The sequence below is a fragment of the Squalius cephalus genome (assembly GCF_949319135.1).
Source record: "Squalius cephalus genome assembly, chromosome: 12".
NCBI classification, from domain to species: Eukaryota; Metazoa; Chordata; class Actinopteri; order Cypriniformes; family Leuciscidae; genus Squalius; species Squalius cephalus.
In genome coordinates, this window is record NC_137133.1 from 347501 (window position 1) to 363275 (window position 15775).

General features: G+C 46.7%; 1 protein-coding gene across 1 annotated transcript in view; it reads right to left on the reverse strand.

The window, feature by feature from the left end:
* slc16a10 (solute carrier family 16 member 10) overlaps positions 1-15775 on the reverse strand; it is a 65795-nt gene that overhangs the window by 22485 nt on the left and 27535 nt on the right. Inside the window, exon 3 of the mRNA XM_079887584.1 lies at positions 12842-13271. Coding sequence (XP_079743710.1) covers positions 12842-13271 — 430 coding nt within the window. The remainder of the gene's footprint in view (positions 1-12841; positions 13272-15775) is intronic.

The window sequence follows — 15775 nt, forward strand, 5'->3', positions numbered from 1 at the left end:
TGCGGGCCGCTATCTGCTGGATCAGGATCATGTGTGTGTGCGGGCCGCTATCTGCTGGATCAGGATCATGTGTGTGTGTGTGCGCGGGCCGCTATCTGCTGGATCAGGATCATGTGTGTGTGCGCGGGCCGCTATCTGCTGGATCAGGATCATGTGTGTGTGTGTGTGCGCGGGCCGCTATCTGCTGGATCAGGATCATGTGTGTGTGTGTGCGCGGGCCGCTATCTGCTGGATCAGGATCATGTGTGTGTGAGCGGGCCGCTATCTGCTGGATCAGGATCATGTGTGTGTGAGCGGGCCGCTATCTGCTGGATCAGGATCATGTGTGTGTGAGCGGGCCGCTATCTGCTGGATCAGGATCATGTGTGTGTGAGCGGGCCGCTATCTGCTGGATCAGGATCATGTGTGTGTGCGGGCCGCTATCTGCTGGATCAGGATCATGTGTGTGTGCGGGCCGCTATCTGCTGGATCAGGATCATGTGTGTGTGCGGGCCGCTATCTGCTGGATCAGGATCATGTGTGTGTGAGCGGGCCGCTATCTGCTGGATCAGGATCATGTGTGTGTGCGCGGGCCGCTATCTGCTGGATCAGGATCATGTGTGTGTGCGGGCCGCTATCTGCTGGATCAGGATCATGTGTGTGTGAGCGGGCCGCTATCTGCTGGATCAGGATCATGTGTGTGTGAGCGGGCCGCTATCTGCTGGATCAGGATCATGTGTGTGCGCGGGCCGCTATCTGCTGGATCAGGATCATGTGTGTGTGTGCGGGCCGCTATCTGCTGGATCAGGATCATGTGTGTGCGCGGGCCGCTATCTGCTGGATCAGGATCATGTGTGTGTGTGCGGGCCGCTATCTGCTGGATCAGGATCATGTGTGTGCGCGGGCCGCTATCTGCTGGATCAGGATCATGTGTGTGTGCGGGCCGCTATCTGCTGGATCAGGATCATGTGTGTGTGCGCGGGCCGCTATCTGCTGGATCAGGATCATGTGTGTGTGCGCGGGCCGCTATCTGCTGGATCAGGATCATGTGTGTGTGTGTGCGCGGGCCGCTATCTGCTGGATCAGGATCATGTGTGTGTGTGTGCGCGGGCCGCTATCTGCTGGATCAGGATCATGTGTGTGTGCGGGCCGCTATCTGCTGGATCAGGATCATGTGTGTGCGCGGGCCGCTATCTGCTGGATCAGGATCATGTGTGTGTGTGTGCGCGGGCCGCTATCTGCTGGATCAGGATCATGTGTGTGTGTGTGCGCGGGCCGCTATCTGCTGGATCAGGATCATGTGTGTGTGCGCGGGCCGCTATCTGCTGGATCAGGATCATGTGTGTGTGCGCGGGCCGCTATCTGCTGGATCAGGATCATGTGTGTGTGTGTGCGCGGGCCGCTATCTGCTGGATCAGGATCATGTGTGTGTGCGCGGGCCGCTATCTGCTGGATCAGGATCATGTGTGTGTGCGGGCCGCTATCTGCTGGATCAGGATCATGTGTGTGTGAGCGGGCCGCTATCTGCTGGATCAGGATCATGTGTGTGTGCGCGGGCCGCTATCTGCTGGATCAGGATCATGTGTGTGTGAGGGCCGCTATCTGCTGGATCAGGATCATGTGTGTGTGAGCGGGCCGCTATCTGCTGGATCAGGATCATGTGTGTGTGAGCGGGCCGCTATCTGCTGGATCAGGATCATGTGTGTGTGCGGGCCGCTATCTGCTGGATCAGGATCATGTGTGTGTGTGCGGGCCGCTATCTGCTGGATCAGGATCATGTGTGTGTGTGCGGGCCGCTATCTGCTGGATCAGGATCATGTGTGTGTGCGGGCCGCTATCTGCTGGATCAGGATCATGTGTGTGCGCGGGCCGCTATCTGCTGGATCAGGATCATGTGTGTGTGTGTGCGCGGGCCGCTATCTGCTGGATCAGGATCATGTGTGTGTGTGTGCGCGGGCCGCTATCTGCTGGATCAGGATCATGTGTGTGTGCGCGGGCCGCTATCTGCTGGATCAGGATCATGTGTGTGTGCGCGGGCCGCTATCTGCTGGATCAGGATCATGTGTGTGTGTGTGCGCGGGCCGCTATCTGCTGGATCAGGATCATGTGTGTGCGCGGGCCGCTATCTGCTGGATCAGGATCATGTGTGTGTGTGTGTGCGCGGGCCGCTATCTGCTGGATCAGGATCATGTGTGTGTGTGTGTGCGCGGGCCGCTATCTGCTGGATCAGGATCATGTGTGTGCGCGGGCCGCTATCTGCTGGATCAGGATCATAAAGGAATAAAGAGTGGACTCTGACTGCTGAAACTGCTCATCTGCACTTCTTGATCCTCCAGCGCATGACCGCTTACCTCAGCAGATCCAGACGTGCAACATCATGACTGTCAGCATCTGTGTGAGCTCGAGCAATCACGAGACCTGAGGCTTCCTCACACACACACACTCTCAGGATCCCTCATCTACACACACACTCTCAGGATCCCTCATCTACACACACACTCTCAGGATCCCTCATCTACACACTCTCTCTCTCAGGATCCCTCATCTACACACACACACTCTCTCTCTCAGGATCCCTCATCTACACACACACACACAGATGTTCGCCTTTCTAAAGACCCTGATTAATGTCATTAACATCTAAAAGAGTGAAATCATGTCCAGATCTCTGCTTGAGGAAGGCGAGCGACACCCGCTCTAGACTCTCCACCACGAGGGAGAGTGTGTGTCCGCTCAGACCCTGACGCTCTAGACTCTCCGCCACGAGGGAGAGAGTGTGTGTCCGCTCAGACCCTGACGCTCTAGACTCTCCACCACGAGGGAGAGTGTGTGTCTGCTCAGACCCTGACGCTCTAGACTCTCCACCACGAGGGAGAGTGTGTGTCTGCTCAGACCCTGACGCTCTAGACTCTCCGCCACGAGGGAGAGAGTGTGTGTCCGCTCAGACCCTGACGCTCTAGACTCTCCACCACGAGGGAGAGAGTGTGTGTCCGCTCAGACCCTGACGCTCTAGACTCTCCGCCACGAGGGAGAGAGTGTGTGTCCGCTCAGACCCTGACGCTCTAGACTCTCCGCCACGAGGGAGAGAGTGTGTGTCCGCTCAGACCCTGACGCTCTAGACTCTCCGCCACGAGGGAGAGAGTGTGTGTCCGCTCAGACCCTGACGCTCTAGACTCTCCGCCACGAGGGAGAGAGTGTGTGTCCGCTCAGACCCTGACGCTCTAGACTCTCCGCCACGAGGGAGTGTGTGTGTCCGCTCAGACCCTGACGCTCTAGACTCTCCGCCACGAGGGAGAGAGTGTGTGTCCGCTCAGACCCTGACGCTCTAGACTCTCCGCCACGAGGGAGAGAGTGTGTGTCCGCTCAGACCCTGACGCTCTAGACTCTCCGCCACGAGGGAGAGTGTGTGTCCGCTCAGACCCTGACGCTCTAGACTCTCCACCACGAGGGAGAGTGTGTGTCCGCTCAGACCCTGACGCTCTAGACTCTCCGCCACGAGGGAGAGAGTGTGTGTCCGCTCAGACCCTGACGCTCTAGACTCTCCACCACGAGGGAGAGAGTGTGTGTCCGCTCAGACCCTGACGCTCTAGACTCTCCGCCACGAGGGAGAGAGTGTGTGTCCGCTCAGACCCTGACGCTCTAGACTCTCCGCCACGAGGGAGAGAGTGTGTGTCCGCTCAGACCCTGACGCTCTAGACTCTCCGCCACGAGGGAGAGAGTGTGTGTCTGCTCAGACCCTGACGCGCCGCTATAGACACCTTTCCACATCAGAGACTGTAGAGATATGAACATTGGCATGGATTTTAGCGTATGCACTCTCTAAGAAGATTAAAGTGTGTTTGACCTGGGATGAGTGTAAACCTGTTGCAGGAGACGCCATACAACATGAGGAATCTTTAAAATGGTATAATAATAGGGGCACTTTAAGATGCAATACTATTCAAAAAGGCAGAAAATCTTTGAGTACTTTGTGTTCGGGCCGAATACCGATCCCGGAGCCTCTCCTCGGACAGCACGCCAAATATGCATTTATTCTATCTGACTTATTTGTAAGTGTGAACTCGTGAACACACGCTCATTCACATTCTCAGTCCTCTTTCAGCGTCACTTGAAAGAACAGATCCAGTGCAGTACAGACAAACACACACTCCTCGCTGTCATCCGTTTCACACACACACTTCTACAGCTGGGATTCAAACACGCTTGATGAGCACAAACAGTTCAGAAGGGACGTTTGATAAAAAACATTTCGTGGGATGAAAAAGCTTGGTGCTGATACAGCTTTATAACGTGGTGGGTAGAATCACTTAGATATATGTTGAAGTAAATTTAAGTATTTTATTTTCATTTGATCTTTTTTTAGTAAAACCCTCATAATATCCCTCATGAGAGCGCTGAGAGAGCAGGAACGAGGAGTGAGTTGTCGTCGAAAAAGATGTATGAAGCAAAAAAGCTGTCGGGGGTTAAAAATAGAAGAAGAAAGAGGGAAAGGAGAAGGCATGTCAAGGGATGCGACAGCAGCGAAATAAGTGGATGGTGAAAGGCAACAGGCAGGATTTAAAGTGTGACGTCTGTGTGTGCTTGGAGGCTTGCAAATATTCATGTTAACAGACTAGCTAGCATTTGCTAACACTGGGAATGCAGCAGCCAAATGGGGGTTTAAATTACGGCTAGCTTAGAATATGCAAAACTGAGGTTGCTGAGCTGAAAACTGGAAAATATAAGGTAGCATGTACAATAAATGACAAGAATCTGGAAAACAACTAATGCAATATCTCTGGTTTACCATGGAATCATGCATCCAAACTTGGAGGCTTGCAAGTATTAAAGGGGCCATATAATGCCATTTTTGTACAAGCTAATATGATTCTTTAGGGTCTAAATTAAAAGTTTGTAATATACTTTAAAAATTCTCATTAATATTGTAAGAAAACACTAATTTTACCTGGTCAAAAACAGCTCTGTTTTCAGCACGCCGTTTAAGTGCATGTGTCTTTAAATGATAATGAGCTTTGCTGACTCCGCCCCTCTGTTCTGTGGGCGTTTTGACTGACACACGTGGAGTGTTGCCTTGACAACAGTTGAGGGTATATTTTGAAGAATAGCAGCGGGAGTCTCTGAGGACACTGTGCAACCGCATCAATTTGAACCGGAGTCGGACCCGGAACAAGATGACGGCCCAAAGAAGTTCGACAGTTAAGGCTCGACAGGACGCTTCTGAATGGTTGGTTAACGTAATGCCACTTTGATCTATCTTTGTGTGTACTGGCAGGGTAGAGTAGTGAGATACGAACGCTATGTGTTTACTGATGTATACGTTAGTTCATTGACAGATTGATGTTACAGCTAATGGTCATGAAAAACTTTTTTTCTGTAAATGTAGGCTTGTCCGTGATGCGTAACGTTATCTATGCAGTGTTACACTCACTTCTTCTGGAGGTGCAGCAAGAACACGAATAGTTGCCGATCCTTTTTTCAGGAGCAGCTTCTTAGCAAAACCAGCTTTATACTGACCCTCGTGTGTAAAGCAGTCTGGTGTGAAATGATTCACGCAAACATGAAAGCATTGACGTTGATCGTGGGGAATATTCCCTTCGAAAACAAACTCAGCCACTGCGTCTTCAGCGGTTTGGGTTTAGGAACATCAACATGATGCTGTGTTCCTCATTACACCCAAGAACACCACAATCGCTTAGACGCCATTCTACTCATAGACAGAGCTCCAGCGTATCAACAATGCGGACTGTGATTGACAGCTCGCTCACGAGCGAGGGCGGGTCTGTGTTGAAACGCTGCTGTCAATTAACAATCGTGGGAGGGGTGTCCGACCGTGTGACGTCACACAGTCGAACGGCTTGATTTGAGACGGGGGAAAACATATAAGGATATTTAAAAAAAAAAAACACTGGATGGATTTTTATCATTTTATGATGGTTGTGTACAGGCACTGCCAACAGACATTTCAGTGCAATCAACTTGTAAAAGTGCATGTACCATTATATGACCCCTTTAATGTTAACAGACTGGCTAGTGTGTTTGCTAACTTAATGCAAACTAATGTTGCTGATAGCTACATTTAGATTTAGGTTAAACCCCATGGTACCAATCCCATGCATAACATATCTCAATTTTATTAAGGTAAAATAACAACTGGTAAATATAAGGTAGCATGCACAATTAATGACTAGAAGCTGTAAAACATAACTTATGCAATAAGTCTGGTTTACCATGGAATCATTAATAGATTTTGTTTTACCATTAGCTGTTCATGTTAGCTGTGCTGTCGGACACACAGGCTATAGTTACATCAGCTGGGTGATTACAGGGTCACATCTCTCTGTCTCTTTAAAGGTCTGTGCTATATTATATATGAGTGTGTGTGTGTGTGTGTGTGTGTGTGTGCAGCATCTCTTTGCAAACATACATATTCCTAAATGTATCTTAAATGAGCTGAATAATAAGACTGTAGGCCTGGCAAGACGCTGGATAGGACTAAATACACACTCAACAAGAGATGTCCTGTTCCACAGGTGCAGAGAGGGAGGGCTGGGCATCCCTCATATAGAGTGGGTGTGTGTTGCCGCCAGAATAAGCAACCTGTTAAGGATGTTAAATAATGATGACGCAGCCGTGCGTGAGCTTGCCCGAGCCTCACTTCTACTACATCTGGGGAAACGCAAGGTCCCTCTTTCTACATCAGATGATGCCAGCTTCCTCGGGTTCAGAAGAAAACCCAATGGAAAATTGGACACCAACACAGCAGGCTTTGGCGTGCGCTCGGACTGGCTGGACCTGAATGACCTCTGCAGCCGCGCTAATATCCAACAGGAGGAACACAGCAGGACAGTCGGCGGAAGCCAACAAGAACATCCTCACGGATTCAACCATCACGGCAGAGGCAACCATCACAACTGCGACAACACCCAACTCCTTGACACTCAAAACATCAGAAGGACAATCGATCACTTCATCTGCGTATGAGACAGCACTGGACGGGCCTTCGCCTACAAGGGACAACTGGCCTGCCCTGTGCCGACCATAACGTATCACACACAGTTCTGAAGAACACAGCCCTACAAGACGACATCCACAGATTCACAATTAAAGCTCGTCTTCAGGTACTGCCAACAAAGTCCATCTTAGCAACATGGTTTCCATCTGCACATGAGCCGTTCTGCCTGCAACATCACAGCCGGCACAGAGAGACGATCGCACACATCCTTAACGGCTGCTCCGCCTATAAAGGACTGTACATCTCCGCCACGACCGCAGTGTTGCACTCTCAGTGAAGGAGCTCAGAGACAATGCCAACCTTACCACAATCCATTGTAACGAAAAAATCAAGACAGACTGGTTCTCCCCCCCACACGAACAGTGCGCTACATTGGAAACTGCCATAAATCACTTACCAAATACACCTGACATAGTTGTAATTAATGAACACACCAAAGCCGTTACAATAATAGAAACTGGTTGCTCTTTTGATGCTTACATGGACACCTGCTATGCTTCAAAACTGTTGAAATATCAATCATGGTACAATGTTTTCAATAACTCTGGCTACTCCTGTAAAGTTATTGCCCTCATTTTTGGTAGTTTAGGCCATGTGCATAAGTTGTGTGTAAGAGGCCTGCAGATCTGTGGACTACATAAGAACAAAGCCAAAAAACTGACAAGATATTGTTCTGTATCAGCAGTGATCGGTAGCCTCTACATATGGAGGCGCAGGTGCCACCTTTACCCTTAATGTGCATAATGGACTGAGATATTGGCTGCTGTTGTACATCTTTCTGCCAAATTATAAGGAACTATAGGCATCCTTCACATCTGCATACAGTAAATCCAGGGTCTTTTTCAGGACCCCTAGTGTGGCATGTAACACACTGTGTAAATGTGGGAAGAGTTGAGGACAGTGAGGCATGAATAAAATCACCTGAGATGGGAAGGGAATGTTTGTGCGATGACACTGCAGTGTGAAGGAGATCACGAGGGAGGGATATACACAGTTATTGCAATAACATGCGAAAACTCCTGTGGCAGAGAACATGGCCGAACTCCAATAGCCAACAGTTCAATATCCCGTGTACACAGTTTTCCTTAACACTGATGTGTCCAGGGTTACTCCATCTGTCATTATACTATCCCTCCTCCCTCTTCTTACCGCTCGCTGAAGCTGTCCGATCCGCTCTCACAATATGAAACCCACCAAGGGAAACATGCGAGTCTGCAGTGAGTTCATTCAGCCACGTCTCTGTAAAGCACATGAGGCGACTCATGCTATGCTAACTGGGTAGGCACCGTTAGCTCCTCTAGTTTGTTGGGGAGAGATCTCATATTCCCCACATGGTTTATAAGGTCTTTTCCTTTCACGCCACTTTACTCCGGCACGACACCCTCTCCTTCTCCCTCTTATCTCCACGGGAGTATCCGATCTCTCCACAGAGAGCAGCTGTATGTTACACAGCGCTAACAGCTCGCACGTGTAAACACTGGAGTCGTGGCTGACCGGGGATCCTGATGCCAACAGAGCCAAGCCGAAAAATATAAAAAGCCAAAAGATAAAACTGACACTTACACACCCATAGCTGTACACTGGCCAACAAAAACAACAATAGAAACTAACTATATTGATTAAGAATATTAATATAGTATAAGTTATACTATAAGACAGCAGATCAGAACTATGCACATTATTGTTGTTTCACACGCATCACTGTCTGTATATTACTTTTCATTGTTAAAATTGATAGTTATGCATCATAATAAACAATTAAAATGCATATAAAAAAATTACAGTTCATTAGTTATTTAGTTGTTGTAAATTATTTTAATGGATTTGCATTTGAGTAATTTATTGGTTAATAAAATCCAGCTGTTTTTTTTGTTTTGTTCATGTTTGTTGTTCACAGTGCATTAATTAATGTTAACAAATACAACCTTTGATTTTAATAATGTATTAGTTCATGTAAACTAAGGTGGTTAACTAATGTTAACTAATGAACCGTATTGTAAAGTGTTACCGTTTATATGTAGATGTCACTTCCAGAACTTTGCAGCATGTAATGGCCGTCTGTCCTCTTAGCAGCATGAAAAACATTTTATTCAGTGGATTATAGCTATGTAGCCTTTGAGAGCACAAAAGAGCGCTCCCTTTACAATCACTAAAGCTGTCACTCAACTCAATTCATGATCTCAGAGTGTTCCATTAAAATCAATAGTAGTCTACACACACTGCATAATGAATCTCTTCCTTACCTTGTGCATTTCTTTGCTAATGAGAGGATTGGTGAGAGCGAGTAAAACTCATCACTGAACAAAACTCCAGCGCTGAGCGGCGAGTGGATTCTAGCTTCAACTCCTCTGATTGGACATTGCATTTAAGAGATCAACAAACATGTCTGTGATTGGCTGCATTTCTCACGGCTTCAAAAACATGCTGTAAATAGCAACATTTCACCAGTTCTACAGAGCGCAAACTCAAAAAGTGTTCGCCAATAATATTATTTTATTACGGTATCAACTGAGGGTGCTCTTGCTTTCTTTTCAGAGTAGTTTAAAATGTAACTTTTTAAATATATTTATATTTATATTTTTTACCCATGTTTTGCGATCAAACATTAATTGGTGGAGCCCCTGCAATACCCCTCCGGACCCTCTAGGGGTCACGAACCCCCGGTCGAAGGCTCTTGGGAAAGCTCATTTGAACATGCTCCTCCCGAACTTTAATGAAATATAATTTGAACTTGAGTCATTCACACATGAGGTTGTATGCTAACCACTAGGCCATGAATACAAGAGACCATGTCAATAGAAAATATATGAAGCAAACACAGTAATGTGTGTCTGGAGTGTGTGCTGTCAGGAGTGAAGTGGAGATCGCTGTGAGGACCTTCACAATAACACCCTGTGCCCTCTAACCCTGAGGAACATGTTTTTGTTTTGACGTGAACAGTTCAAGTGTGCTCCTCAGCCTCTGTCGGATGACAGTGACACGCTGAGATGTGTGTTTGTCCGCCGCTAACCCAGCAGGATCCTCCACCCAGAAACAGCTGACAATAACTGACCGTTTCCCGGCTCTCCACAGATAAACAAGCTCTTTCCCTTCCACTGCTGCCCATCATCCACAGTCCACAGGGCAACTTAACCTGCGCAAAACACGTCTGCAGATACTACAATAACAGAGCTGATGTTGATGTAGAGCTACACCCCGCGCTCCTCAGATCAAACTGACCTTTCATTTCAATAAACCTGAGAGCACAAACATCCATCGACAAAGGAGTCCAGCGCACGGCTGAAGCACACCGATACTCTGCTGACGCGGCTGCCATCTCACTCAACACCTCAACACCTCAAGCTTCAGTAGACAACACCTCAACATCTCAAGCTTCAGTAGACAACACCTCAACATCTCAACATCTCAAGCTTCAGTAGACAACACCTCAACATCTCAACATCTGAAGCTTCAGTAGACAACACCTCAACATCTCAACATTTGAAGCTTCAGTAGACAACACCTCAACATCTCAACATCTGAAGCTTCAGTAGACAACACCTCAACACCTCAACATCTGAAGCTTCAGTAGACAACACCTCAACATCTCAACATTTGAAGCTTTAGTAGACAACACCTCAACACCTCAACAACTCAACATCTGAAGCTTCAGTAGACAACACCTCAACATCTCAACATTTGAAGCTTTAGTAGACAACACCTCAACACCTCAACATCTCAACATTTGAAGCTTCAGTAGACAACACCTCAACACCTCAACACCTCAACATCTCAACATCTGAAGCTTCAGTAGACAACACCTCAACACCTCAACATCTGAAGCTTCAGTAGACAACACCTCAACACCTCAACATCTGAAGCTTCAGTAGACAACACCTCAACATCTCAACATTTGAAGCTTTAGTAGACAACACCTCAACACCTCAACAACTCAACATCTGAAGCTTCAGTAGACAACACCTCAACATCTCAACATTTGAAGCTTTAGTAGACAACACCTCAACATCTCAACATCTGAAGCTTCAGTAGACAACACCTCAACATCTCAACATCTGAAGCTTCAGTAGACAACACCTCAACATCTCAACATCTGAAGCTTCAGTAGACAACACCTCAACATCTCAACACCTCAAGCTTCAGTAGACAACACCTCAACACCTCAACACCTCAACATCTCAACATCTCAAGCTTCAGTAGACAACACCTCAACATCTCAACATCTCAAGCTTCAGTAGACAACACCTCAACACCTCAACATCTGAAGCTTCAGTAGACAACACCTCAACACCTCAACACCTCAACATCTCAACATCTCAAGCTTCAGTAGACAACACCTCAACATCTCAACATCTGAAGCTTCAGTAGACAACACCTCAACACCTCAACATCTCAACATCTGAAGCTTCAGTAGACAACACCTCAACATCTCAACATCTGAAGCTTCAGTAGACAACACCTCAACATCTCAACATCTCAAGCTTCAGTAGACAACACCTCAACATCTCAACATCTCAAGCTTCAGTAGACAACACCTCAACATCTCAACATCTGAAGCTTCAGTAGACAACACCTCAACACCTCAACATCTCAACATCTGAAGCTTCAGTAGACAACACCTCAACATCTCAACATCTGAAGCTTTAGTAGACAACACCTCAACATCTCAACATCTGAAGCTTCAGTAGACAACACCTCAACATCTCAACATCTCAAGCTTCAGTAGACAACACCTCAACATCTCAACATCTGAAGCTTCAGTAGACAACACCTCAACATCTCAACATCTGAAGCTTTAGTAGACAACACCTCAACACCTCAACATCTCAACATCTGAAGCTTCAGTAGACAACACCTCAACATCTCAACATCTGAAGCTTTAGTAGACAACACACAGAGGTTCTGCAGTCCTCACACAAAGCACTGCTTGACTTCAGAAGACTGAGAATAAAGTCCTGTGAACTGCTGCTATGATGCTTTCTGGAGAATCTTGCAAGCTTCTGTTAGGGCTAGTCTCAGATAGTCTGACGGCAGATAATAACACTTTAGAAAACTGTTCCATCATTAATGAATAACTACACAGGAACAAATGAGTAATGAGTTTCTTGTTAGTTAATAGCAGTTACTAGAGTGTTAATAGTGCGTTACTCATTTGTTCCTGTGTAGTTGTGGTATTACAATATATGCTAAACACGGAAGCTTGAACGTGTGTGACGCGCTAGAACAGATCTCATTGGTTATCGAGCGTAACACACACTTTTTGAGCTTCTTTTCCTTTTAATGGCAGTTGGCGAACCCACTTGATGCTGCATACCGCCACCTACTGCACGACACATGCACGACAGCTGATGCGCAATAAAGGATCAGGCTTAGGACAGCCGATACGATCAGTGAAAACACATGCTTAATCAGCCCCGGTCCTTCAGATCGACTCGAGACATCCCTACTTCATACAATTGCTGACTTTGTAAATGGTTACAGATTAAAAAAGGGCATCACACACTAAACGACTGAGGATCACACACTTCCAGACTTTAAAGTCGTTCTGAAAACATCAAACTCACACAGAAACATGCGTCTCGTTGCCTCTGAATCAACTCTAATCTGCAGACTGGCTCTTGCGACAGCTGACATTGACTCGTCCAGACTATAAATCAAGGTAAAAACCAGTACAAATGTGGCGTAGCCCAAAAGTCATATGGGTTTGAAACAGCATGAGAAATGATGAGGGTGCTCATATTTGCGTGAACTATCCGTAACATTTCAGAGAGAATGTTCCTTAGACTAAACTCTGAATCGCAGCTATTGACGTTATGAAGTCAAAGGCAGAATAGAGAAATCCAACACACTCACCAGATGGACGTAAGGCACATAGTATCCGTACAGGGCCGCGGGGATCCCAAAGGCCCATATGCGGTATCCCAGAGACTTCCAGATGTGCACGTTAAACAGCTTGCTGGGCGAGGGGCAGCGGCGGCCCGACTTGCTGCTGCTGACGGGTTTGGGAAGGAGGGGTTTGTAGGTGAGTCCCGCCAGCATGAGGATGAACATGAAGATGGCCAGCACTCGCAGCGTGTGTTGGAGTCCCACGCGCTCCAGCAGGGCGGACATCAGGTACGGGAGTGTGATGGTGAACACACTGCTGCCCGCCGTCACGATGCCGTTCACCAGCCCCAGTCTCTTCTTAAAGTAGTGACCCAGGATCACCAGACTCGGCTGATACGCAAAACTGCAGCCACATGCAAAGACTATGCCATAGGTGAAGTACAACGGCTCGAGAGACCTGCAGACAGAGATGCGTTGTGATAAGAAAGGCACGATGGGTCAAGGGAAAGGAAGACGACAGAAGAGAAGAGGAGAGGGCCTAGTACAGAGCCTTGTGGGACCCCAAGGTGTCATGTCATGTCACCTTTATTTTTAAAGCCCTTTATGCAATACAGATTGTTTCAAAGCAGCTTTACAGTGATAACAGGAAAATAATGATTCAATTCTGCTGTAAAGCAGCTTCTAAAAAGGAAAACATTTCATTATTCAGTGTTGATTCAGTTCCGTTGTAAAGATCGACAATTATTAAATTAGTAAATTTCATCCATACAGCAGTTCTGGAGAAAATTATGTCATCATCAGTTCAGTTGTCATATAATGGTGTCAATAATTAAATAATTGTTGAATATTAAGTGTCCCCAACTAAGCAAGCCAGAGGCGATAGAGACAAGAACTCAAACTCCATCGGGACAGAATGGAGAAAAAACCCTTGGGAGAACCCAGGCTCAGTCGCTCAGTTCTCCTCTGGCCAACGAGTGAACAGTGTATGATTATGATCCAGGAAGCATTACAGGTCAGAAGTACAATGTTGTATATTTCAATTTAATTGAACTCTGGGTTCCTTAGGAACAGGTAAAGTGGTGGAACAGAAGGACTGAGTGACTGCCGGCGGGTCCGCACAGTCCGTCCAATCACGCGCCAGAATAAAAACATTTTATTGTCAGGTGTTCAGGATAAACTGCACATCTATACACCATCCACTGCTTATAGACAATCCCACTGTTCCCTGTTGACACTAGCTGACTTTACATGGACCCTAATAATCCGTTTGTAATTAGACTAAATCAGAATTTAAAAAAGGTAAAAACATTTGTCAAATCTGATTTAGTATTCACTGGGATTGTAAGGGGTGGTTAAACCTTTTCTAATCCACTGGATAGTCCAATCAACACACTCACTGCGCTCTCCCAGCTAACGCTGAGACCTGTGTTTCAAATCAAAAATGCAAAAAAGGTCTGCAAATATTTTATTACAGCTAGGAGATAAAGTTGACAAATGTTTGATGTTTGTCAACTTTATCTCCTGTCTAATAAAAGATTTTTAGAGTGCAGACCTTTTTTGCATTTTTAATCTGTTGGACAGGAAATGCAAACACTGGATCGGATTATAAATCGAAACGGGAAAGTTCTGCGCATGTGCAATGATGTGGTGTAATGATGTGGTGTAAAGATGTGGTGTAATGATGTGTAACGCACGGAACAAGCTGTTCTTGTTTTTGCTGAATACAGTATCATGAAAGACTGTCGTGTCAGTCATCATCAGTGAAGCTGCAGGACAGGCCTTGTTTCGGACTCTCGTCCACCCTGTTATATGTGCGCTGGAAGAGGCGTCTTTACTGCTTGTGTTCATTGTCTCCTAATTAGGGCCTGAAATAGATGAATATGAAATCTGCTTTTAAAACAAAGAAAGGAAGCGATGGCAGGATGATGGTGGGTTTGTGCCAACGGCTGGAAACTCTGTATATTCGTAGAGTTTGAGCATGTCCAGATTTGAAGCATGTGACGTATAAAAATACACATCAGCCTGATCTCTTTATTTAACGTTCATGTAACCACTAGTATGTTTGGATTCATCAATCAGATGATTTTTACATGTTCGATTGAAACAAAATGTGTCCATGTAAACGCAGCTACTGAAAATAAAACCATCCAGGAAGTGTAAAACAGATGAGTCGATGCCACTGAATGCGATCCCTGTCCTCATCATAGACAGTATATAAACTGGACACAGCGACCCCATAGGTTTCAACGGAGAAATGTGAAGCAAATTAGAAGCACTCTCTTCCTGATGGCTGACAACTGCGCAGACTCACACTGAGCTTGACGACGTAGATGTGATGTGAGCGACCCGTCTGTCTTCTAGTAGCGGTGCCGAGAGAAATCTGAATCATTCCCTTCTGAATCTTGCAGAGACGGAGAGTGTGAGTAGGAGCTGTCCATGAGCTGGAGCAGGAGCAACTGTATGACTCTCTATGGGCTTCTCCCTTGACTTTATCGGACTCTATGCCTCCACGTCCCCCCGATTGACTGCGAGCTTCTCCTCCTCTCTATACGGTAATCTCCAGAGAGTCACGTGGTTATGACGCAATCGTTACCCTGTTTTTTACAAAAACTGCTTCTACAGGGCCATAACGTAAGATACAAGGTAATGGAGCCTTTTATACATTTTCGTGTTTCTTTAGAAATAAACAATGGACAAATGGAGTCTTTAAACGCCTCAGATGTAAAGTTATTCGCTGTCAAAGTGACGCCAAAATGAATGGGAGTCAATGGAATGCTAACAGCGGGTGATGGCTTGTTAGCCAATGGCGGCCCCCGGTGGGTGGTACGCTATCCGAGAGCTCGATTACCCCCCTGGTCCTCATCGGGTTTAGAGCTGAGCAGTAGCAGTAGCACACTCGCCAATGAAGGGTTAACAGCTACTCACTGTTACTTGTGATGCTAGCATAAATTCAACTGCTTA